At 41.1% G+C, this 25,113-nt stretch overlaps 1 protein-coding gene across 7 annotated transcripts in view; it reads right to left on the bottom strand.

Moving 5' to 3' along the window:
* pikfyve (phosphoinositide kinase, FYVE finger containing) overlaps positions 1-25,030 on the bottom strand; it is a 37,265-nt gene extending 12,235 nt beyond the window's left edge. For 2 of the 7 annotated variants that reach the window (XM_040148072.1, XM_040148073.1), the window contains exons 1-27: positions 23,542-23,598; positions 21,089-21,285; positions 17,843-18,010; positions 16,609-16,620; positions 15,895-16,004; positions 15,492-15,663; positions 15,135-15,342; positions 13,875-13,901; positions 13,570-13,659; positions 13,319-13,463; positions 12,994-13,151; positions 11,390-11,501; positions 10,994-11,141; positions 10,668-10,832; positions 9,517-9,579; positions 9,280-9,409; positions 7,852-8,032; positions 7,634-7,708; positions 6,899-7,006; positions 6,628-6,768; positions 5,685-5,811; positions 4,717-5,591; positions 3,893-4,297; positions 2,119-2,219; positions 1,960-2,031; positions 1,253-1,424; positions 400-578 (exon numbers count right to left, since the gene is read on the bottom strand). In XM_040148072.1, coding sequence (XP_040004006.1) covers positions 400-578; positions 1,253-1,424; positions 1,960-2,031; positions 2,119-2,219; positions 3,893-4,297; positions 4,717-5,591; positions 5,685-5,811; positions 6,628-6,768; positions 6,899-7,006; positions 7,634-7,708; positions 7,852-8,032; positions 9,280-9,409; positions 9,517-9,579; positions 10,668-10,832; positions 10,994-11,141; positions 11,390-11,501; positions 12,994-13,151; positions 13,319-13,463; positions 13,570-13,659; positions 13,875-13,901; positions 15,135-15,342; positions 15,492-15,663; positions 15,895-16,004; positions 16,609-16,620; positions 17,843-18,010; positions 21,089-21,285; positions 23,542-23,585 — 4,385 coding nt within the window. In that variant the 5' untranslated portion in view covers positions 23,586-23,598. Of the gene's footprint in view, positions 1-399; positions 579-1,252; positions 1,425-1,959; positions 2,032-2,118; positions 2,220-3,892; positions 4,298-4,716; positions 5,592-5,684; positions 5,812-6,627; positions 6,769-6,898; positions 7,007-7,633; positions 7,709-7,851; positions 8,033-9,279; positions 9,410-9,516; positions 9,580-10,667; positions 10,833-10,993; positions 11,142-11,389; positions 11,502-12,993; positions 13,152-13,318; positions 13,464-13,569; positions 13,660-13,874; positions 13,902-15,134; positions 15,343-15,491; positions 15,664-15,894; positions 16,005-16,608; positions 16,621-17,842; positions 18,011-21,088; positions 21,289-23,541; positions 23,599-24,899 lie in introns of those variants that run through there. The other 5 variants (XM_040148078.1, XM_040148079.1, XM_040148075.1 and 2 more) reach the window with 5 other exon arrangements.
* Positions 25,031-25,113: the final 83 nt, after the last annotated feature.

The raw sequence follows: 25,113 nt of genomic DNA, 5'->3' as shown, positions 1-25,113 counted from the left end.
AGTCTTATTGTTGTACTGTGCATCCCAGGGAGACTAGCGACTCCACTTTGTGGAAGCTTATCGGGATACAAATAAAGAATAAAGAGTAGAGGAAAATGGTGATTTTAGCTGTAACCATTCTAGGAATCTTTTGCGTTTGCGATTCCACGTGTATTTCTGTACACGAAAATAAATGAGGGGCTAATGATGCAAACCAGCAAACATGTTTTCTCCATAGAAATTATATATATTTATCAAGTTAAGGTCTGTTCCTTTATTCAAAATCTGTCCTTTGTTGTAATTTCTTTTTGCTCTGTCTTTGTTCATAGCCAACTCTCTGCCACAACTCAGGGATCATTACATTTCTTCAGGTCTAATTCAGCGGTGGGTGAATGACGGACAAACTGAGAGCTGACCGACCTGAAGGACGCCACCATCTGGTTGTAGGAGAAGTACTGGTGGTAGTCCTGGTGGATGGAGTGCCCGCAGGGCTCTGCATTAGCCCGTCTAGTGTACTGGTGGCCGTAGAAGCGAAGCTCCAGGTATTTGGCAAAAGACATGGACCACGAGTCGTTGGACAGAGGCACAACTGGTGTCACCTTAAAACCAGAGGGAGGCAGAGATTCAGTGGAACAGACGCAAGTTCAGCCTGACAATCAGACTTAAGTGCCATTTCATTTCACATTTCAAATTTTAAAAACAAATGCGGAGTGGTAGAGTGAAACATCTATTGGCCCCTGCAGAAAGGAGTGTTAGATAATGTCAGACCAGGAAGAAGAGAACTTGCCTCCCCTATAAAACATTAGGCCCAGGAATCGAACGATCATGCTTTGTAATAACCAGCAGACGTGTGCTCCCATTATAAAGTATCAAAAACAACAACATTACACAAATTTGTCCTATTTGGTAAATTTAAAAAAAAATAAATAAATAAAAAGTTTTTTAGATACTCTACCAGGTATCTGATCTGGTGCTCGGGAAAGTATCAAAAAGATTCCATTTGGTATTCATATTGAAACTCTATATTAATGCTAAATCAACCCTTTTCACCGTAGACATTTTGACCTTTCAAGCAGGAAAATCACAGGTGGAATTATTAACACTTATGACGGCTGCATTCTCTTCAGGTGAGCCAGTTTCAGGCCTCTGGTATTGTTCATGCTCACTCACCAACATGAGGCTTAATGGAACGGAGCCACTGTTACTGTTACTGTTAACACCTGTGTGATGTCGGCCGAGAAAAGTTCATTACACTATGTGGATTATTACTGACCTGTTTGCAGATGCGGCACCAGGAGTAGTTGAGAATGGTGTGTTGGTAACCAGGCACGGGGGAGTCCAGCTCCTTCAGCACGATCTGTACACAGCCGCTGCCGTGCACAAACCGACGGATGTGGTGCACCATGGGAGTCTCACAGAACATGCTGGGGCACTGATAAGATGGCCTGGAGAAAACGCGTGGGAAAAAGTGCACGAACACACACACACACACACACACACACACACACACACACACACACACACACACACACACATGCACACACACACACACACACACACACACACACACACACACACACACACACACACACACACATTTATAAAGCCAACTGATAAGCTCACTTAGGGTCAAACTAACAAAAATTAAATTAAAAAAAAATAAATCTCTTTTTCTAGCTGTCAGAGCTACACATTTAGATATTTCACTCATTTACATGTCCACTAAATTTTCAAGTCTGACTTCACATACATATACTTCTTTTTTAATTTTTTTTTTTTTTTTTTTAAAAACACATTTACAAAGCTGAGTTTCACATTTATTCATTCTCACCTTCCCAACCATATTTTCAAGCTATTTAGCTGCAATCTTGGCTGCATAGCTCCTTTTTTACGACAAAGCGTCTTTCTAATTATGAATCTCTCATTAACAATTATAATCTAATAAAATTTAATTTAAAATGCACTAATATTTTGCCTTACCTAAAACAATATCGCTCCAAGAATACACCGAGAGACAGGTCATTCTTGCCATAGAACTCCATTGTGACGATCCTGTTGGCGATAGAAGCGGTGACTACAAGCTCATTAAAAACAAGATGTGAGATATTGTTATTGGTTCAGTCCATATGAGCAGTTTACCACGGGCTGACGCAGGGGTTGGGTGCGTTGTTGGACTGAGCTGAGGAACTGCTGAAGAGTACGCACAGTCTCTGATGGTTGACAGGGTTCAGACAGTCCAGCTGAGGACGACAACAACGGCAAACACAAACAGGTCAAAAGTGAGATAAAAGTAGAGCCACAGAGACCCACGAGCGCCGGATAACCACACCCTGCCACTCAAAGTTTCCGTCAGAGATGAATGAGCAGGGTCGGAGAAAGCTCCAGCACACAACACCAGGCTGAGGGCAGCGCTGGCTGAACGAGAGGAAGGAACAGAAGCGAGTTATTTCCCTACGACTGAAAGGCAAAGTGACTTCTGCTGTCTGTAAATATTTCGCAGAAGGACAGAGGATGGTAAAAAAAATGAATATCTTTGCCTTTGCTTTTGAAAGCACATGCTTGGTACTGTCTTGCACATGCTCAGTGTAAGAGATCGGATGTAGTTCAGAATCTAGAAATCAGGGTTTGTTAGCAGTTGTACCTTAAAAAAAAAAAAAAAAACATCAACAGCAACTAAAAATTATTTTCATTAACATGATGATAAAAAGGTGAAAAACTCCCGTCACAGTTTCCCAGAACCCAGAGAGGCCTCTAATTGCTTGTTTTGTCTGACCAGCAGAGCAAACCCCAGTGATGTTAAACTTACAGTAACGGAGAACAAAAAAGAGCAGCAAATCCTCACACTCGCTAAGCTGGAGCCGGGGAATGTTTGACATTTCACTTTGACAGATGACTTTCACGTTTAATCCAGGATTAACATTTTTGGCTATTAATTTTTGATGCAACACAACAGTTTTCTTTTGTTGTTTTTTTTAATGAGTGGGCAGCTGTTTTGTTTGTTGGAGGTGACGTCGTACACATTCTTGTCAGTGGTTTTGGACTACTGTACTGATCAACAGTCGGCAGTAATGCAGGGAAGGAGAAGAGTAAGAGCAGGGGAAACAGGGATCGGCTTTTCAAATGTTCAACGAGGGAGGAAATGTATTCATAATGTTTATCAGACCTCTAGGATACGTACAATGCGTTTTGGTGAGTAACACTGAATGTAAACATAACGTTTGTTTGTTTACTCTATAGGAAACCTTTAAAATGAGCGATGTGGTCTCGAGGTGGGCAGGGGTCAGTGGGGAATAGGCGAGGTCACGTGCTTCCATGCTGCATCAGGATTTTAGCAACATTTGTTTGGTCACCTTCAATTCAAATCTGATCAAACCACACAAGCACAAGTCCTGTTAAAACACGTTAGTTGACTTTTTAAGCATTAAACCTTTATAATTAATACATAAGGATGTGTTTTCACGACTATCTTTGATTGTTGTTTATTGAAAATGAAATATTTGGAAATATTAAAGATGAAACCAGGAAACCAGGTTTTCAGGGGCTTTAAAAAACAAACAAACATCAGATCCAGTCTCACTTTCAGGGCTAAAACTGTTATTTTTAGTATTGATGAATCGCTTGGTTTTTTATCTATTAATTAGTTCTACAAAATATCAGAAAATAGTGACAAATGCAAGAGCCCAATGTAAAGTCTTCAAATTGCTTGTTTTGTCTGACCTACAGTCCAGAACTCGCAAAAACATTAGATTTACTTTGAAATAAAAACGAGAAAAGCTGAAAATTCTCTAATTTGAGAAGCTGGAAGCGGAGAATGACTGGTATTTTCTCCGAATAATGACAAACGATGAATCGATTATCAAACTTGACTTTAAATTTTCTGACCATTGACTAATTATATTCTATCGCTGCTCACCTTAGGGGCCCAGCTCATATCATTCTGTTTACTTGGCTTCTCCTCTTCGCTGTCAGCCTTCACTGGTGGTTTGACTGGTGCCTCCACCGCCCTGCCCTGGCCACTGACGGGAGCTGCAGCACTGGCAGTGCTGAAGGGGTCTGTGGCCTCCCTCTGCCGGATGCGACCTCCTTTTGCTCTGTAGTCTGCCAGCATTTTGGCCAGATCCTGGTTGCTGTTCAGCCGCTCTATGATGCGGGTGCTGGTGAGACTGTGACAGGGCAGGACTTCGATGGGCTTGGGCGCAGCAACACCATTGGTCTGACCTCCGACCAGGGAGGAGGGGGTAGAGTCTTTAAGGAGCTGCCGCTTTCTGCGCCCGTCCAGTTCCTTAAAGTCTTTGTTTAGGAGAGGAGATAGGTAGACCTACAGGACAGGGAAGACAGAGATGAGCATGGTACAAATAAGGGAAATGTAGGAAAAATGTAGGAAACACTGTCTGTACAACACATTCTAGACTCATTTTTCATACTGAAAAGCCGGAAATAAGAAATACATTTTCAGGTTCTGAAATTTCAAGATTTTCTGCTTTTCTCTGTTTATATTGTTGTAAACTGAGTATGTTTGGGTTTTGGTCTGTTGGTCCAAGACAAAATGAGACATTTGAAGACTCGGACTCTGAGAAACTGGGATGAACCTCTTTCACTATTCACATTTTATAGACAAAATTAATCAGTTAATCAAGAAAATAATCCGTTAATTTATAATGAAAATAAATGGAACAGACGTTAAAAAAAAAAAAAAAAAAAAAAAAACACAACCAGAACAACACCAAAGCCAGGTACCTGTTCAGGGAAGTAATCCCTGCTGGGGCAGTGCATGCCAGCGTGCATGAGAAGGAATGGTTCTTTAAATGTGATGAAGGGAGAAATGCACAGGATGATGTCCTTAAGCTCCTGCTTGAAGACAGCGGAGATGGACTTCAGACGGTCGTCAGACGAGGCCACCTGCTCAGCCACAAACATCCCTGTGTCATCCTGCAGAGGGTCTCGAAACAACCTGGGGGTGGGCGTCTCTGGACCCTCCCCGTCCTCCATACCAAGTGACTCCTCCTTCACAAGGCTTCCCTCGTCCCTTGTTTCCCCCTCAGACGCCCGGACGAGTGTGTCTGAGAATGTCATCTCCTGGTCTTCTTCCATGAGAAATGGAGGAGAGACAGACAGAGGCGGTACGGGTGGACTGGAAAATGGCGAGGAGGTCATTGTCTCCGCGTTCCCAGCCTCCTCCTCTTGAACAGAGGAGGGCGATTTGGGGTTCAGTTTATCTTGAAGACTGTCTATCTCTCCGTTTTTAGATGAAGCCTCTGAGAGAAGACCTTCCTCCTCAGGTTGTCCTCCCAGCACAGGGTCTTCGGTCCCTGTGGTTTTCTCCTGGCTCTCTTCATTCGCCTCTTTCCCTTTCCCCTCTCCATCTGCCTCCTCCTCTGCAGAGGTGCCCTGCAGCAGGCAGGGGAACGAGGCGCTCTGGGCCAAACTGGGCGGCATGGCAAACTCGTCCATGAGGAAAGAGATCTCCAGCTGGGAGTGGTAGGCCACACACACCATGAGCATGATGATCTCCTTCACCCGGGCCAGCTCGTACTCTGAGGCACCACGCAGCTTGATGGAACATCCGAGATGAGGAGGACAGCCCTCGAAGAACATCAGAGTCTTCACATCGTCTGGAAGGACAGACAAAACAAATTACAGGGTGTGCTAATATCACGGCGGTGTTCATTGAGAGCGGCAGTGCAGAGCGTAGATGTGCTTCTTACTGTTGGCCAGCGTGAAGGGCTGCATGTAGAACTTGTGACAGGTCCCAAGACGAGGTTTGGTGAGGAGCTGATCCATGGACATTACCAGGTCTCCCTGCGTCATACGACTCACCCGGTCCAAGACTTGCTAAATCGATGAAAAAAAAAAAAAAGGAATATAAGAGGTGATTGAAACTCAGGCACAGGCAATAAAACCAGTTACCGGTTTTAATGTTTTGGCTGAATGGTGCAGATGAGATATTTTTTTAAACATTTAAGTGTAGGATAAACCCCTTGAGAGAACCATCTTATCTTCAAGAGCATCCTTAGCAAAAACACATAGAAAATACAATACAATAAATAAAACAAGTCAGCAGGAATACCCTCACACATACACAGACAAAAGCTCTCCCAGGCCTAGCCCCTGCCACACCCACTGGTTCCCCCACGCTGCCAAATACATACAGGAAATGTAGACATACCCACACAAAGCTATGGACATACATTAACATGCACCTACACACTGGAAATACATTTTTTCCATGTCTCAAATGTAAAAAGTAAGCATATTATACATATGACACTTTTGCTTTAGTTTTCATAGTGAGCTTCTTTTCATAAGTAGAATCGTTTCACTTATTTTTTTTAACTTTACAGTCAGCTTGTTTTGCCTTTTCTTGTTAAACTGATACTGTGGGAATTTTAAGTTGTTGTTTGGCTTTGATTGTTGCTGTTTGTTCGTGTGGAGCCCTGCCCAGAGAGCACAATCGCCTTTGACCGTGTTTACTGTGCCTGTGTAGTATATTAAAAGTACCTTGTTAATGTTTTTCCTTTTTGTATTTGAATAAGAAAGTGTTTCAGTTAACGGTTAAAACAAAGAACATGGAGTTTTAGTGAAGCGTCAAGGGGCTTGGACTCTGTAGCACTAACAGTGTGAGTCATTCAGCATGACAGCTATACTGACCGGTTTGACGTTGATGACCAGTGTGATGCCATGCTCTAGCAGCATGTCCTGAGCAATACGAGACACCGTCTTCTCCACTAATACCAGGTTTGGACGGACGTCTACGATGCGCTGCACATAGTTCTTCAAAAACTCTCGTTCCTGAGGGGGAGAGAGGAAAAATCTTTTCTTTGTTTCAGAAAAAAAAAAAAACTATGACGACTGCGAGTCACGCTGAAAAGTTTGTTTCCTCTACAGTTGGTAACTGTTAGAGTTAGAGTGACTTACTGACCTGTAGCACAATGGGGTCAATGCAGGTGAACTTGGTCTCCTCCCTGTACAGATACTCTATGGAGCACTTCAGCAGCAGAATCTTGGGGTTCTTGATGTAGGGGTTCATCTGATTACAGGTCAGACAGGTATCGGGTTTACGGGTAAACATGAACTCTTCCGACACAAGCCGTCCTCTAGGTATTGTACCCATTATCATACTCATTATTTTCATGTCTGGACATTATTGCTGATTTCAATAAGGCAAAGAATGTGAAAATAATTATGGACACAATGAAGAACAGCAGGATCCACATTATGTAGTTTTCAAAAATCGGGGGTTTTGGTACATTATATAGTACAAAACCCATAAATAAAATGACATAAAGGAGCATTTAAACGTACTTTTGACACACGGTGAATAATACAGATCAATGACCGGTCATGAGCTTACCTTATGGAAATAGTCTATAAAACGTTGTCAAATTAAATAAAACATTTTATCATTCCCTTTTAGTGAAAGTATAACTTTTCTCTAGCTGGATGTGTTGCATTACATCTTTCAAAAGGGCTAAGTGGGTTAGTGGGTTCTTCTGCTTCCAGTTTAATATAATCAGTTTCAAAAGAGACCAAATCATTAAAAACAGACAGAATTGGATCTGGTTTGAGTGGTTTCTCTAGGACCTAGGATTATGATCCAATAGTTACCAATTCATAAAATGATGGATTTTTGCCAGACAGAAGAACGTGACCCTACCTTCTTGTGGGCGATGTTTTTGGTGCAAACAAAGCCGTTTACCACCGTTGAGTCAAATTTCCTGCCTCCAGGAATCTAAAGCAAACACGGAGATTCAGTTACGTTCTGACACCACTTTAAGCCGACGGTTTTCCTATGCACAACTAAAGGAATGTGCAGATTCCCCAAAGAGCGACGTAAGACTACAGTCTGACTGATCTGATGTGACGGTCCCCGACCTTCTTGATGTGGACCAGCTGGCGGATGTCCATGTCGTCATCGCAGTTGCGTACGTCGGGCCGCACTGTCTGGACCACCTGTCGAACCACAGGGACGATGATGTCCCGCCAGGACAGAGACAGAGACTCGCTGTAGAGCAGCTGCTGCAGCAGCGCCATCATGTGGCTGTGGTTGGCCGAGCTGAACACAGGCAGGCAGAGGGGTGGATGGTTTAAATGAAAAATATAAAAGCATTTTTCACGTGACTTGGTGCTGGAGGTTAGTTGCTCTGTGGAGACCACATGTTATTACACAAGTGCAATTTTACAGCGCTTGATGTGTTTCACATTTTGCTTTATTGTTCCTCCACAAACAGCAACCACGATAAAAAATTAGTCCCTCAACAGAAAAGAAATGGAAACGGAAAATAAATCATGAATTTTGATAATCAGTTAATTGCTAAAGTCATTTATTGATTAAAAGTACCAAATGCTTGATGATTTCAGCTTCTCAAATTACAGGATTTGCTATTTTTGTCTGTTTTATATCATTTTAAATTAAATATCTTTGGGTTATTGACTGTTCATCAGACAAAACAAACCATTTGGAGAAGCCATCTTGGCCTGTGGGAAATTGTAATGGGCATTTTTTTTAAATTTTATTTACTATTTCTGAAAAATAGTCCACAGATTAAACTGATAATGATCACTTGTTACTTGCAGCCCCATTAGTTACTGGTACTTTCTGACTGAGTATGCCGCTCAACTCCTTGTACAGGCACTGGTCATCTCGCCGTGACTACTGTAACGCCCCTCTGGCGGGGCCGCAAAATGCACAGTTAAACCTCTGCTAATGGGCCAAAATCGGTAGCACGTCTGGGCTTCAACCGGCCAAAAACAGCTCATCTCACGCCACTTTTCATTTCTCTCCACCGGCTCCCTGTTGCTGCTCACATTAAGTTCAAGTCGCTAATTGTCTCCTACAGAGTGGCCACTGGGACAGCAGTCGCCTAACTGACTTTTTCAAGTGTGTGAGCCCTCTCGTTCACTAGAATCTGCGAATGAACGATGACTGGTTCATCGTTACTCAACCCATTTTGGTCAGCAGGATCACTTTCTGTCTAAAATAAATTGAACATCTACCTCTCCTGTGAGTACTTACTCGTCTGATAAGCTCTCTCTCTCTCTATGTCTCGATCCTTCTTCAATTTCTCATTTTTCACAAATTCAAAAAAAAATTGTAATTTGCATGCCACTTATACATTACTTCATGTGCCTGCAAGCCTGCTGCAGCATGGAACTGAGTGTTGCCTTTTTCTCCTTGATCAACTGTGGCTTGGATTGTATCTCATTTGTATCTGACTTTGGACAAAAGTGTCTGTCAAATGAACAGATGTAAATCTGCGTATGATCATGCTGGACACAAACGGCGGTATTATCTCCACTCACAGTAGCCTCTCCATTGCCTTCTTCTCTCCGTTCTCCTCTCTGAGCTGGTCCAGAGAGCTGTGGTGCCAGCCCAGCGGAGTAAACAGCATCTCTTTGGCCTTTTCCTCCACACGACGGTTGAACAGAGACTCTGCAGGAACATAAAGTCAGGGAGAGGGAGCAGGTTTACTTAGCTACAAGTGAGGCAGTTTTTTTCTTTTGTCTGATTAAATCAATGAGGAGATGCTGAGTTCCTACCCTTGATGAAGGCATCACTTATGACAATGTTCTGTCCTCCATCCTCAGACACAAGAAATTCGGCTGAAAGAGGAGAGAGACACACAAAGACATCAGCTTGATAGATACAGTGCTTATAACAAATGTTGTACCGTAGTTGTTCTGTAGCATTAAATCACATTTAATGTGGTTAAGATTTTTAAAAAATTCAATTATGAAACTGTGCTGAAGCAGTTTTATAAGGAAAACTGGGGAATAAAAGATGTGGATAGGTGACTGAATTTTACTGCGTCCAAAGTGTCCTCTACTAAATACTGACTTGAGCGGTGATACATGTATTTAATTTTGATCAGTCTGTAAAGATTTGTGTTCACTTTACATGAGAGGAAAATCATGGTTTATTACAACTTGGGTGTTAGTTTTGATTTTCGTCTCTATCAGTTATGATCGCAGCACCAAAGAAAAACAATAAATAAGGCAATGATATGGGTTGTAAACAAGCTGGAGCCTGTAAGTAAAGACACCTGAAATGTTGCTCACAATCACTCATTGCAGAGGGAAACTGTGAGCATGGATGAGTCTGGATGATCGTCTCAATGCCTCGTTGAACTAACTTTTAATGATTTAGCCGCTGTCTGAAGTCTCAGCAATTCATTTGGTGAGTACAACCGTGGAGGAAAGTAACTAAGTACATGTACTCAAGCACTTTACTTATGTACAGTTTTGAGGTACTTGTAATTACCTTGAATATTTCCATTTTATTCTATCATATATTTTTACTCCGCTACATTTCAGGTGGAAAACTTCTTACTCCACTACATGATCATTTTTGTACTTTTACTTACGCACTATTTCGAGTGCAGGGCTTTTACTTCTAATGAAGTATTTGTATATTGTGCTATTTCTACTTTTACTTGAGTAAAGGTTCTGAACACTTCTTCCACCACTGGCTGGCGCTAGAGACATAAAACTCAAATACAGCAAAGTGTAGTTTTCCTTTAAAGAGTCTGCTGTTGTCTGCTGATTTGTGTCAAACATTACAAAATTTATATTAACTCCGAGTGAGGTGTCAATACTTTTAGGAGACACAGTGACGAAGTCAATGAAATAACTTAACTAACCAACTGCATTGAAAGCTGGACTGACATGTGCATGGGTCACATCCTATTTACCTTTCTGATCAGTGGTGGGAGGCACGTGTGGATACTTGGACTGTTTCTTGATGTGGAAATTGACATTGTTTTGCTCCATGTTGAGGTTGATGGAGGCAGCTGAGTCACTGTCCACCACTGACTGGAAACTGCTGACAGACGTCCTCTTGCTCGGGCTGGCAGAGTCTGGACAGAGAGACAGGTCAGCGGGCTGCAACTGGGATTTTAATTCACTGAAACCAGGCACAGGCAGCCTGTTCAAATAGCAACGATCCAAGCCAACACAGTACAACAATAGTGTGTAAAATACTAAACCTTTAATAAAGCAATAGAAGTGAAATACATACTAGGCATGGCGTACTCTGTCTCATCTGCAAGCTGCTCTGTGTCGCTGTCATCAAATTTGATGTCCTTGAACCATGAGGGCTCCGAATGTCCCTCCAAGGAGTTGACACTATCGCTATCTGGAGACGGCGTTTCTGAGAACTCTGTACTCTACAGACCAGACAGGGAGACGTCACCATGAGCAAATTTGACTTCACTGAGACAATCAATCATTGCAGCTGCTCCTGACATGTCCTCTTGTGTGAGCAAAAGACCCTGCTGAATCAATCAATAACAGCCCATCATGTGTCAAAGTATGTTGCAGCAAATGTATAGCAATTTGGACTGCATCTGGAAGTGATTTGAAACATCTGTTTCCCAACGTGTGCAGCATTTGCTCGTCAGCGAAGGGCTCTCACCTGGAGGGGGCGGTAGAGAGCGTACTCATCCCTGAACAGCTGGTCGTGGTGGGTGACACAATCCAGCCAGCGACCGTCCACTAACGCCTGACCTATGGCGATAGCCTGGGCCCTGCAGCACGGAAACATCGGGACGGGAAGGAGAGTGTAGCAGTGAAACAGAGCAGCTTTCAACATGTCGGTAAATTAGATATGTAAGCGCTGCCACCGGCGATGAGCCTTCTGCACTGCGTTCACTGATCAGTTGGAGCGCAACTAGTAAATACATGATCGGTTTAGATCAGGTTCTGGTCCACGTTCACCTATAAACACAGCACATGTAACTTGTTGGACAGTTATTGCAACCACAGTTGCCTATGGAACTAAAAAAAATAGTCAACTGACAAAGCAATCAATATGCAATCATTTTGATAATCGATCGTTATTATTTTGTTGTACAGTATACATGTAATTAGCAATGGACGTACGCATGTCTCTTGCATTCATTTTAATGCTCCTGTCTTTCTTCTGTTTTCTTCTGTATGCTGTGCTGATGTGTTTTTTTTCCTTAATTGATTAAGTTTGATTCTAAATGTTACTGATATATTTTTTTTTTCTTCCTTTTGGGGCGTACAATAAAATAAACAACACAAACAAGTAATTCTTAAAGCAAAAATGCCAAACATTCACTCTTTTCAGCTGCTCACATGTGAGTATTGGCTGGTTTTCTTTTTCCTCTATAATAGAATAAATATCTTTGGGTTAAAGGAAATCTGAATCTGTCAAGTTGCCCTTCAGGAAATTATGGACATTTTTCACTATTTTCTGACATTTTCAAGACCAAACAACTCACTGATTATCTGAGAAAATAACTGGCTGATTGTCAGATAATCTGATGAACTGATCAATTGCAGCCCTGGCTGCACTGGATCCCCAACGGTAAACCCTCAGAAAAACTTTTTAAAAAATCTTACAAGGTAAGGAGAACAAATGGAAGAAACCTTGGGCAGCCAAGTCCAAGAAAGATGCCCAGCCCCCAGCCAGATTAGAATGAAAACATGTATTATTTGTTTATTTAATTTTTATTTTTATTTGCACTTCAGGAAATTCAGACAACTAAAATACTTTTTTTCTATTCCATCTTTGTAAATCTTTGGCTTTAATCTAATTGGAGGCATTTAACAAAATCATCAAATAACTGGGGCAAGTTCACAATGAACAATAGACCTGATGGAAAGAAGCGGGAGCGAACGTTCTCCGCATAGGAAAACTATGCTGTGCGGCCAGCACAAGGCAAGTTTGCCAAATAAACTGATCAAATAAACTGTTATTTCCTCAATCACGTTAAAGCAATGGTTCAAGGTTTCAAGAAACATGCTCATTTTCTTTCTTGTTGATATTTAGGTGAGACGACTGATACCACTCTCATATCTGTAAACTAAATATGAAGTTAAATATGTAACAGACACATGTGAAAGTGGTATCAATCTTCTCATCTGACTGTCGGCAGGAAAGCGAATAACCACATTTCCCAAAATGTCAAACTATTCCGTTAAATATTCCTTCCAAAGATCATTAAAACTAAACAGTACAGGGAAGAATATGTTTGTCCAGTGAGATGCTACCTGGTGGAGATGGTGCCATTCCTCAGCAGCCAGTTGACAAGCTCCTTTCCCACGATGCAGTTGGGGTAGGTCCTCAGCCAGTACCTGTGGTCCTGGAACTCCATCCCAGTGCTGTTGTGGCAGATCTTCTTCCACAGGTCCTTCAGCTGGGACGAGTCCTGCGAGAAACATGCTATCGTATTACATTACTTAACAACTAATTATGTTTTGCTGCAGTACAGTAAAGGTGGAAGCATCAGTGTGCGTAAAATAATGAAAACATATTCAAAAGGAATAAAAAAGGAGATGAAAATCAAAAGAATAAAGGAAAGAATGAAGCAGTCACCAGCAGGATCTTCCTCTCCTCCTCACTGTGGTCCAGCTTGGTGCCTGACACGGCTCGGCTTGTTGGCGGGCTGACCGAGCTGTCGTAGGAAGGCACCATGGAGGATCCGGAGCGGTCCAGCGACAGGTTGGTCACACTGGCAGACCTGCAGTAGGGACAAACAGGGACCAGTCACGCTGTTTGCTTGACTGAACTGTGCTGTAACAAGCTGGAACACACTGTACACAAGCAAACCCAAAGCAGTGACCGACCTCTTCCTTGCGGGCGATTTGCCTACATCTTCTTGTAGAGTTGTCAGTCTGGAAGCGAGGCCACTGTTCTGAGGCTCCTGGTGAATCATACTAATGAATGCACACACACACACAAAGACAGACTTTGGTTGATTTCCTTCCTGCTTTTCTCTACACTTTCTCTAGGTCAAAGTTTATGATCAGTGAATTTGAGCATGCAGAAGACTATTTCTTCTTTATAGAGCTAGAAAGCGTTAGCCTTTACTTACAGACAGCTAAAGCTCAGACAGATGTGAAAAATGAATAAAACAAACAGCAAGACTCACTTCTTTCTCATCCCAATAGGAGTTTTTCTATGCCAGGAGAGAGAGAGGAAACAGATTTTCTTTGAGGCAAGTTGATAGAGAAAATAAGGCAGGAGCCCACCGATTCAAAACAGGTGCAGCAAAACAAGCACGGGCTTTTAAAATGCATGCATGGTTGGACGAGCCTCTCAACAAAGATGTCCCTGAACATTAATTTAACAATTTGCCTGTTTTGCTCTGTGCATGGTTAATGAAATCATTTATAAAAAAAAAAAAATTAAAAAAAAAGCCCATCAACAATTAGTTCCAAAGCAACTGTAAGGGGAATATTAGACCAGTCCTAGTGCCCACAGTCATGCTTTACTGAAGCTGTTCTTCCTAAAATACTGTAGATCCCCCTTCTTTTCTTCTTTTCAGTTATTAAGTAATTAGAGCCGGTTTTCCGCACCGCATTACTGACCTGTCGGATCACACCCCGCAAAGCCGACCCCTGGGAGTCTTATCTTATCTTTACGAGTTTTACTTGGCAGCTGTTGCATGTTCACAGTAAACCTCTCTTCATGACGAAGGAGTAGTCAGGGCCAACTGAGAGATACTTCATGTTCAACATGTCATAATGTGATCCTGTGTCTTGCCCATGCATAGGGTTCAGAACATACAGAGCGCACGCAGATGTTTTAAACAGCGGAAAATCAAGACTGAGAAAGGGCAAGCGCGTTGGAGGAAACTGGAACAAAAACTACGGCGGTGTGTTTCCATCGTGAGCAAACTCCTAACATGACAAAACCACTGTATGTGCTAACAGACAACAAGTCAGTAAACGAGGTGAGAAAATACAAACCCAAGATTTTGGTTGTAGGTACAGTACGGTGCAAAAATGTTAAGCACTCACCTTACTCACCCTACCTTTAGTGCCTAAGACTTTTGCACAGTACTGTCTGTTTACAGTTTTGGAGGTAAACATGATGGTTGGAGGAACGGGTTTGGAAGACCGATGCATGAATTCAGAGGTGATTTTGAAGGCATCATGCAGAGTGCCTTCTTTATGGTTGTATTTGAGCAAAATCAAATGGGACATCTCTTGAAATATGAGGACTGATTCTGAGTCTAATTAAATCTGAAAATATTATTTATTAAATCTAAATATGCATTATCCACATCTGGGCTGGTAAACTAACGAAATAAAAGGTTAAAATTCTACCACAATTTCCACGATTTGATTTGAGCCAGAGTGTGTGTTTGTCTGCCTGACAAACACTGTGTGTGCGCATGTGTGTTCACCTCTGCCAGGTCAGGTCTTCCTCGAGGAAGATGTTCCTGCTGGCCTTACGCCCCCCCACAGGTGTGCGAGGCTCGCTGGGCTCCAACACACACACGGAGCAGGGAGAGTCCGACAAGGCGCTCAGGTCCTCTCCGATGCAGCCCGAGTCAGCCGAGTGAGCGTAGCTTAGTGCTATTTTACGACAGTACGTACAGGCCCGTAGATCTCCTAGATACACACAACGAAGAGGTCAGAGAGAAGACGAAGAGGAGACAGGTTAAAGGTAGTTGATTTTTGTGTTTCTCACTGCACAATGGAATGAAACAGACCATTTCATGATGTATTCATAACTAATTCATCTTGAGCATGTCACTTACCCGTGTAGCCCATGAACTTTCCGGGGATTTCCTGGTTGCAGCAGCGGCTGCAGAAGATCTGGCCGCACAGTCGGCAGTGGTGGCGGCGGCGGAAGGTGGTGAACTTCTCATTGCAGTCGTAACACTCTTTACACTGGCTATCTGGCATCCAGTACTGCTTCAAATCACTGTCCTGAAGGGGGGCAACAACCACAGCACACTGCTTTTATCCACAGAGAGGATGAGGATGAGGATGAGGATGAGCTTGTGGCAAGGCTTTCAAAGAGTCATGGCTCACGGTTCATTTAAAATATGCTCAGCAAAAGTGCGTTTACTGCAGTGTCAATACATTTAAGATTTGTCAAGTTGAAACTGTTTGTAAAGGTGTAGGAAAAAGAGTTGATGTTGAACTGGAAGTGAGTACCTGGCTCTTTCCCTCCATGATTTCCTTCAGCCTCTTCAGCGCAGTTCGAAGTTGCACAGCTGTGCGAGGGTCATGGTTGCTTAGAGGCGTATCCGATTTCCTGCTGCCGTCTAAAAATCAACCATGTACGCACACGCACACACACAGTTAGTGACAAAAGTTTCACTTTTTCTTTATAATCCATCTTGCTGCATTGTCAAATATAAAAATTTATGTAAGGTTATAATGAATGAATTCCACTTAAGTAGGCTTCATCATAGCTGTCATCTTTAAACGCACTAAGTGACAAACATTTGACAATGCACTTCAACATCTCGCGAATAACTTCCTTAAAAGTTGTTAATGTGTATAAAATGACACACGGTGCAATCAATAAAAAACTGGCCAAGAAACAAAAACATGTTGAGCGTAAATTGTTAGCTTTAAAATCATCCATGACAAACAACATTCCAGTTATTAGTACCTGAGTGGAAAACATCAGGGCAAACCAAAGACCGATAGAAAGCACTTCATTGTTAATGCAAGTAACAACACACACACGCACGCACGCACGCACACAAACACACACACTTGCATGCACTCAGCCACACAAACCAGTTTGTGTAAGGCCATTCTTTCAAAACCGGTTGTTACAGTCAAGCTAAAAGCATCTTTAGTTAAAAACAAAACAAACAAAAAAAAAAATAAAACCACACAGTGCAGAAGGCCCCTCACCTGGCCAATCCACTGTAATCAGAAAAGACATGAGAACGGATGTTACGGCCTGTACATGCATTCATCTTTTTCAACACTCAACATTATGTTTCATTTGTTTTTAAGTACGTTTCACAAGTCTGCTCCTTTCATTGGCACATTCCCCTGAAAAGTAAAACACGAAATACCAACACCCTCTTTATCCATGTGGATCAGTAATTAAATTTGACAATTTTCTCTCAAGACAGACAGATGATTTGATAAAATACTAAAAAACCTTGACTCCATGAAAAATAAAAAACGCAGTGGTAAGACAAAGACTGAGGGGGTCTGAAATGTTCTTTTCCATACATTTTACAACACCTGTTTTTCCACCTCAACAGACTGTTTTGGTGCTGAATATGATTTACACTGAAAGATTCTTGCCCTTGTTAACTATGCCACATTGCTCTTTATATATATTAAAAATAACCTTCACATAGTTGATAGTTAAAATATCCCTCAATACTTCTCTAAATTTTTGTGTCATCTGGAAGAGATTTGGGAATGACAACATTTTTTTTTTTTTTAAGAACTATTAAAAATGATACATTTCAGAGCTTTCCAAACATTTGTGGAAGATATTGAATGCTGAACCCCCCCCCCCCCAGTTTCAAGCGTTTGTGTCACCAAAGGAGATGAATTCAAGAGCTTCAACAGTGCACTGAAATGTCCACGCTGTTATCAGTGGCCTCTGGTTAGTGTATTCATTAGACGACAGAGGCTTTAAAATCAAATAACAGATAATTCAATCAGCGAATATGTGAAGCCAAAGGGACAATTCTAGCAAGGCACTGTTAATGCCAGATGGAATTAAATACCTCCCAATCTAATCCCAGTAGGAGTCTGTACATAAAAACAGCACATACTTTACATAAACAGCAACATTTTACAGACTTCTTAACTAAACCTCAGACATAAAATACATAATTTAAAATCCCATTCAAGATGCTGTAAGACCTTGACTTTAGATTATGTATATAAAATACATTAAAGCCTACAGCAAGATTGACTACCTACAGTTTTTGAGGATTATCTAACATGAAAGACAGCACCAGAAATGCTATAAAATACGGGTTTCTTGTAATGGTTATCTGTCACAAACCTGTTTCCTATTTGAGACAACTTTGCTACCCGACGAAACACACGCAAGCCTCAAATATGAACATCTGTGCTGTGCATGTGTTTGTTTTTTTTATTTGTTTTTTTTTTTTACCAGAGGCAGTGGAGGTACGTCGGAGGTGTTCAGGATGTTGTTTCTGGTGCGTCCTTGAGACGTAGAGGGAGTGGGTAGGACTGGAAGACCAGCTCCTCCTGTCTGATTGAGGAGAAGGGGATGGCACATCTGGCTTCTCTGAAACTGCTGAGGGAGGACGTCCCTCCTCTACACACACACACACACACACACACACACAGACACACACACACACACACACACACACACACACACACAGACACACACAGACACACACACGGAAAACCACGCACATCAGTAAGACAAGGTGAAGAAGAAAATCAAGTCATTAAAAAAACAAAACCTCAGCAAATTAAAGTTAATGTGACATGAATTATATCTACTTTTCTTGATTAATGTGTTTTTGTAGGTTCCATAGTAAATCTAGTACTTTTGAGATCAGAATGTTCATTTAGGTGGCAGCAAAGGACAGGCCAAAAGTTTTAGAACACCTCTATTCCTCCAGTTTTATTGAAATGTACATAGTTTAATGTCTGAATGTGGAATCTGAAATTAGCTCATAGAAACCCCAAAAAAATCATCATCAGCACTCGTGTCGTTCTTTCTATACTGGAAATGAATCATTGTTTGGAAAGTCCGAATGTGTTGCACTTCCTTTGCTTTCTCCTTCAGTCCAGTTCATCCCAAACCAGCTCCATGGGGTCAGTTTACCACTGACCTTTGTACCACTTGATTAAACCTTTGTGCCCACTGATTAAACCTTTCATCATGGCTCCCTGGTTTGAATTTAGAATTTCTTTAGATTTTTGATGATGTCATCATATCCTATTTATATATTATGATTTATTATTATTAATTTTGTGCCTACTGCCCAAGCCTACTTAAAAGTAGAAGATTTCTATTGTGACATGTAAACCAGCAAGTTGAAAAGTGCTCTAAGAATTAGTCAATACAAAATTAACCTTTACATATTGTATTAAATAGCTGACATTTTTTTATGATCAATTAAACATTTAGGTCAGCTAAAATGCAAGAATACGAAGTATTTGCTGATTATGGTTTCTCAAATCAGGGAAGTATTTCTTGCATATTCCTGCTTTATAAATTAAAAATTATAAATTGAATAACTGTGGGCATTCGGATAAAATAAGCAATTTGAAACGCAATGGAAGTTAATCTCTATCTTTAAAAAAAAAAAAAAAAATTTGAACACTAAAAAAGTAACAAAATAGATCAACTGATAAAAACAGATGAAGGTCGGCTGCAGCCTGAATATTGGATTTAAATTACAAACATGCTGTGCAGCAACCATGTAAAGTAAATTGATTGAATGCATATGAAATTTATTACTGTGTCATGCATATAACTTTGCCCAGCCCCCGCATGGACCTACAAGACACCATTAATTTATACGGGCCAGGACCAGAGTGCTGCGTAGATATTTCCAAACAACAGAGCAAGTCCAAAAATAGCGAAACATCTTTCGCATCTCTCACAATCAAATCTTCACACAGAAATCAGTACGGTAATAAAAACCCCTTTTCGCCTCCTTTTTTTCAGGCTTTTGTGACTAAGTTAACAAATTTAAACACATCAGAATTAAACAACCGCTGCAGTCTTTGCTCATCTGCACACCAGAGTACTCCAGGGATTTGTCGAGCCATTTCAGGGAAAATTAACTTCCTTAAACCATCATAACTTGTTCAGTACAAAATATAAGATTTAACATAATGTCATTTTCACACACTTTTTTTCTCTTTCTATGTCTTCTAATATAATTAAAATAAAGTGCAGCAGCCCTCTTCTAATCTCATTTGTAAGAAATGTCAGTGTGAGGATTATAACATTCAGGCCGCCGCTGCCATGGTGAAGGGAAGAGTGTTCAGAGTAAAGGACTTTAGAGGCTGGACTACAAACATGTGAGTCATGTGGCTCACTGGCTCCTGGCTCTGACGCAGACATGCAATTTCTATCACATGACTTCACAAGACATTGGCTAATTGCTCTGACATCTTTAAACTGCAGGAAGCTTCTGCTCAGAATGGCATTTTAAACACACTGTTTTTGTCTTATAGATTTATTATGCTTTGTTTACAGTTGACTTGAACTTAAGTAAAATGACAAAATATCAAATATATGTATTCCACATAAAGAATTGACCTTTGTAAACAGTTCATAAATCAGTGCGCCGTCTCATAACAAGATTAACAGATACAGTGTTGCCCTTTGACTTAGTGACAACTAAATTCCGGTAAATTGTGTTGAAATGAATTGTATGATTTCAACTTTGTCATGTGTGGTGTGTGTATTGGGACAGAAAAGAGCATAAACAAAGAAGGGCAATTCTTTTTTCATGCTCTTGTTATCATACTCTTCCAAAATATTCTGATAAAAAAAAAAAAGAAATCTGTTGTTGACTCCTAACTGGGTTAGAAAACCTATTTTAGCTCATTTATATAATATGGGAGCTGAGAACAAGTCTTAACACTTGTCACGGTTTCTTAATTCTTAGTATACAGTGAGGGCATAATGATGTAGTTCTCAGAATTGTAAAGGACTTCAGACAAAAGTTCACTTCAAGAGGCTTTACACACACCAGTTCTGGTCAAGCACTTGTTTTGGCAATTACCTACATTGAGGCTTTCTTTTCCCTTTGGGTTTGAGAGGGTTTTTGAATTTTCATTTGAATAACTTAGTCTGCTGAAGCCCCAAATTATCTTCAGATAAACTCTGGTATACGTCTTTGCACAGAACGAGTACGGTGGATTTTGAATTGTTCAGTAGAGACATGGAAAAATAGTAAACCTATCCTTTGGACACACAGACATGATACACATATTTTTAGATTCAGTGTGACTTACGCTTTCCGAGGATGTCATTGTGTCTAATGTCCATCACAGATAAACGTCCTTAAATCCGCTTACAGATCATAGAATAAAGATGCTTCTTATAATGCCAGAACTTGCCTGAGAGTCATCATCTTTTTAAGTTTACTCCTGTTATCAAAGTAATGCAGTGATAGTTGTCTGTAATATATTCTACATAAATATTTTTAAATTACTAAGGGTCAGAATATCCCATCCATATGGAGTCTGGCACAGTGCCAGACTTTAAAATCCCCTTGGACTAATTAATATGTCTTTTACACATCATCTTCACACAGAACAAATTGATCCTATGGTGCTTTAGCAAACCAAAACATTGGTTTATAACGGGGCTACATCCATAACTTCGTCTAGATATGTGCGTGTGTGCGGCATTCCTGACCTTTGTTGTTGAAACGAAACAGGTTGACAAATGAGCTGTATGCGGAGCGGAGCGGAGGCTCATCCTGCTCCGGAGTCAGTGGTTTGAAGTGGGTCAGGTGGGAGGGGCTGGCGGGTGAGATGACAGGCGGCTCGACGCTCCAGTCCGTTGAGGATGAGGACGAGGACTTGTCATCAGCAGCCATGTTGCTGCTACTCCTGCTAGAGGGTTTAAAAAGAAATTCTTAAGCGTGTGTAACTGATAAACCTTTCTTGACTGTTTTTAGGTTTAAGTGACTCTTAATCAAATTATTAAGTTAGTATCGTGGTTGTAGTTTGCAGTCATGTTGAAGTGGACTACATTGTACAGATAAGTGTTTCTAATGTTTTGCCCACCCCATTTACAGACATGAAGGGTAAGAATATTAGAGACACATTTCAATATAACGCAGTCCAGTAAAACACCACAGGTAACTACGAACACAGAAATATTCATACAGCTGAATTAACACCTCGCGGAAAGTTTCAACAAAAATTGGCCATTATAAACTTCATAAAAGGTGGAATATGTGGCAGGGACGTTGTATTGGATTGCATTAGATTGTTTAGGTGTACCTTAAAAAGGTGGCCAGGGAGTCTAGGCGTGGTGTGTTAAGATGTGAGATTTAAGAAAAAAGGGTTAAATCCAATTCAGATATAGAGGCAGACCTCACTGTTCGATTGACTTTCCAATTAACACTGATGAATGTTGATATTAGAGATACAACTAGTCAGTTAATCGATTAGTGGATCAAAAGGAAAATTAATCGCCAACTAGCGCTGTCAAAATTGGCCAAAAAGGACATTTGATTATTCCCTCTAAAAAAGACCTGGGCTCAAACCATTCAAGTATCTATTTTGTGCATTATGTCCATAAGAGGGCAAAGCAATACAACCAGAGACATAACTACTTGGGGGAATATTTTCTAGATGTGCCCTCAGGTTGCTAGTCCTGGAATACGAGGCTTTATCTCCATGTTCCACAATTATGCCGTCATATTCTTTTACTGTCTAAAAATTACCAAAGTGAAAAGGTTTGTTTTACATTTTTTATTTTTAAAGTGGAGTTTATGCTATATTACCTCTTCTCTGTTCATTTTCATCAACTCTGGTCAAACCTGACAGTAAGGCACTATGCGCGCCTTAAATGTTCAGACTTCATATGTACATTTATATGCATATCATGTATGAAAACATAACACCCAAAGTGGAAATGGACAATAAATACATAGTAGTAGCAAACCTGCTGCAAAACAGAAGAATGATCTCAGTGGAAATTCAACTGTGGAGAGCTTAACCACTAACCACAATAGCACCGGTGATTAAACAGGACCACAGGTATTTTAGCTTCATAAGCTCACTCAGGAACACACGTGACAGTTATCATATTAATGACCCCATAAAAACGAAATTTTAACCAATGAACTGTAATAACCGGTGTGACTTACACTTCCCTTTAAGATACATATATAATCCTCACATCACGAATAAACGTCCATAAATCTGCTTAATAATGACAGATAAAGACACTCCTTATATATATATATCCAAAACCTGCCTGAAAATCAAAACGTTTTTAAGTTTCCTTCAGTATCAAAGTAATCCAGTGATGGTTGCCTGTACATCCATGGGTACGATGCAAAAAGGAACTGCTCACAGCTAATTTGACACAGTTTTAATGGTGCCAGTTGAACAAACTGTAAATAATCACAGGCTCAAGTTGTAGTTAACTGACTCCATGGCAACATCACACATTTCCAATGGCATCAAAATCATAGAAGCAAGACAAGACTGACAAAAGCCCTTAACATTAAATTTTTTCATGTTTCAGTATAGTTTTCAGTATTTATTTTTGTATTGTTTGACATTAATAAGGATCATCAATTAGATATTCACACTGGATGTCATAAAATACCAAGGAGGAAAACAACATTTTAGTGCAACCTGTTGAACGGGGTTTTGTTTCAAATAACAACAACAACAACAACAACAACAATAATAATGGCAACTTTTCTAAACATAGCATCATAGCTTTACAAGACATCTGTCTGATTCTGTTTCTGATGACCGGAAAGGGAAATGTCACGAGATTTTATTCTCTGATTCTGAAATGTCCCTTTTCCCTCAACAGGAAACAGATTTTAAGTTGGCACCACCAAGAAAAAGTTATGACATATTTATTTTTTCTTAAGACACACATACACACAAAGTGCTGCCGATAAGAAAAATCTGCCATTTCTAATATCTGATCCGGATCTGATCACAAATGGTCCGACAGATGACCCCCTGAGACGAACGGGCGATTGAACTAAAGTCGGCTGATAGTTGCAGCCACTGCTTCCACTACAGCCGAAGCTCAAATCGACGTTATCTTGTCCATTTACTAACCGCGTATAACGAGCGAACACGACCCTTTGACTCTCCGCCCGGACTTACCCTTTGAAGAAAGCGACAGACTCCGAGTTAGCAACGCATGTCATCTCAGTTAATGTGTGAAGGGGGGAAAAAAAAAAAAAAAGCAGAAGCGGCGGCGTCGCGTTCTTCCCCGGTCGTCATGTGATCACAACAGGCCGTAGCGTGACTCCGGCGTCGGGACCGTTTGACGGCCGGAGGGGGTTGTCACGCGGCGCGTCGCAGCGCCAGTGCGCGCAGGATAATGTTCGCCATCGGTGGGACGAGCCGCTGGCAAGTCTTCGGACGGAGCACGACCCCGTTTAACGGTGGATGTGCACGACGCCGAAGTTAGCTTCGGATTGGGCAGTCAAGGGGGGGGGTAACGGAAACCAAACGGCGCTACTGAGCGACCGATTCTCCCGTTTTTTTTGGCACCACTTGTTGGTCTCAGAGGGTGTCAGGCGTCCCAGGTAAAGCCTTGACCCTCTTTGTACTTGTCAAACATGGACATGACCGACAAACAGACTCTAGTAACTGTTTAAAACAGAGTTTCAGATTGTGTGAAACCTTTGCTCTAGTCTTGAAATAATTTTTAAAAAAAGGCAATTGCACTGCTTTTGAAACTGCCATTTTTTTGTGTTCTCAAAAACAGAATAAATGCTCCACAAACCTAACTGAAGCTTAAAACAATATTTAGCTTCTCTGGGTTAATCTAGTCCAGATCTGACAAGTCTTAAGTATACAACAGTTTATGAGCTAGACCTCGTCTGATGTGGTCTGGATTGGGGGGGGCAAAGGCTCTTAATTCACTTTTTTTTTTTTTTGGCTTCCAAAAAGTAATATAAAAAGGTCTCATAAATCTTACAGTGGGTTTTAAACAGCGTGGTGGCTTTAACTAGGATGTCTCCCACCCTCTGACAACGAGAAGTGGATCAACATACGGAGAATTACATTCGTCATAAATGTTTCCCTTAATCTTCCCATTAACAGCTGAATCGGAAACTAACTTCAGAGTCGTCGGTTGCTGCCTATCTCAGCCAGAACTGGCTTTATACGTTAGCTAATTCAATTACACTTCGTATCCTTGAATTTATATGTCAGCGTATTTGCTATGTGCAGCATTTACAATCAAATTAATGCAGCCTTCAATAAATGAGCATCTGAATTAGCAGGAAGTACTTGAAATACGTATTAAGCCAAATAATATCGGTTAGCTAGCGGTAACCGACTAGCTTAACGATACGTACAGTAGTACAGCTGTATTTAGCCCTGCTAGCTAACGTTGGCCGGCTATGCTAACGAGCCGGTTGGCAGCAAGAACCTCATTTTTGGAACAGACGGCACATGAAATATGACTGAACTGTCTTGACAGCAAATAAATAAATAAAAATGCGAATTACCCGTTCACTCTGTGAATTGGACATCACTGCAGGTAGCGCTCCGACTTTGAAGACATGAATAAAAACACCTGAAAACACCCGACTCCCATGCACGAGCAGCCCCGACGAGTCGAGACCTGCACTGAATCCAACTGCTGTGATCGAGAGAGAAAAAAAAGGCAGCCGAGCACAGAAATATCGATAGAACCGATCTGTTCCCATGACAGGACGCCAG

This window comes from Xiphias gladius, chromosome 16 (assembly GCF_016859285.1).
Source record: "Xiphias gladius isolate SHS-SW01 ecotype Sanya breed wild chromosome 16, ASM1685928v1, whole genome shotgun sequence".
In the NCBI taxonomy this organism is placed as follows: Eukaryota; Metazoa; Chordata; class Actinopteri; order Istiophoriformes; family Xiphiidae; genus Xiphias; species Xiphias gladius.
The sequence above is the reverse complement of the archived record's forward strand: the minus strand, read 5'-3'. Positions and strand labels throughout refer to the sequence as shown.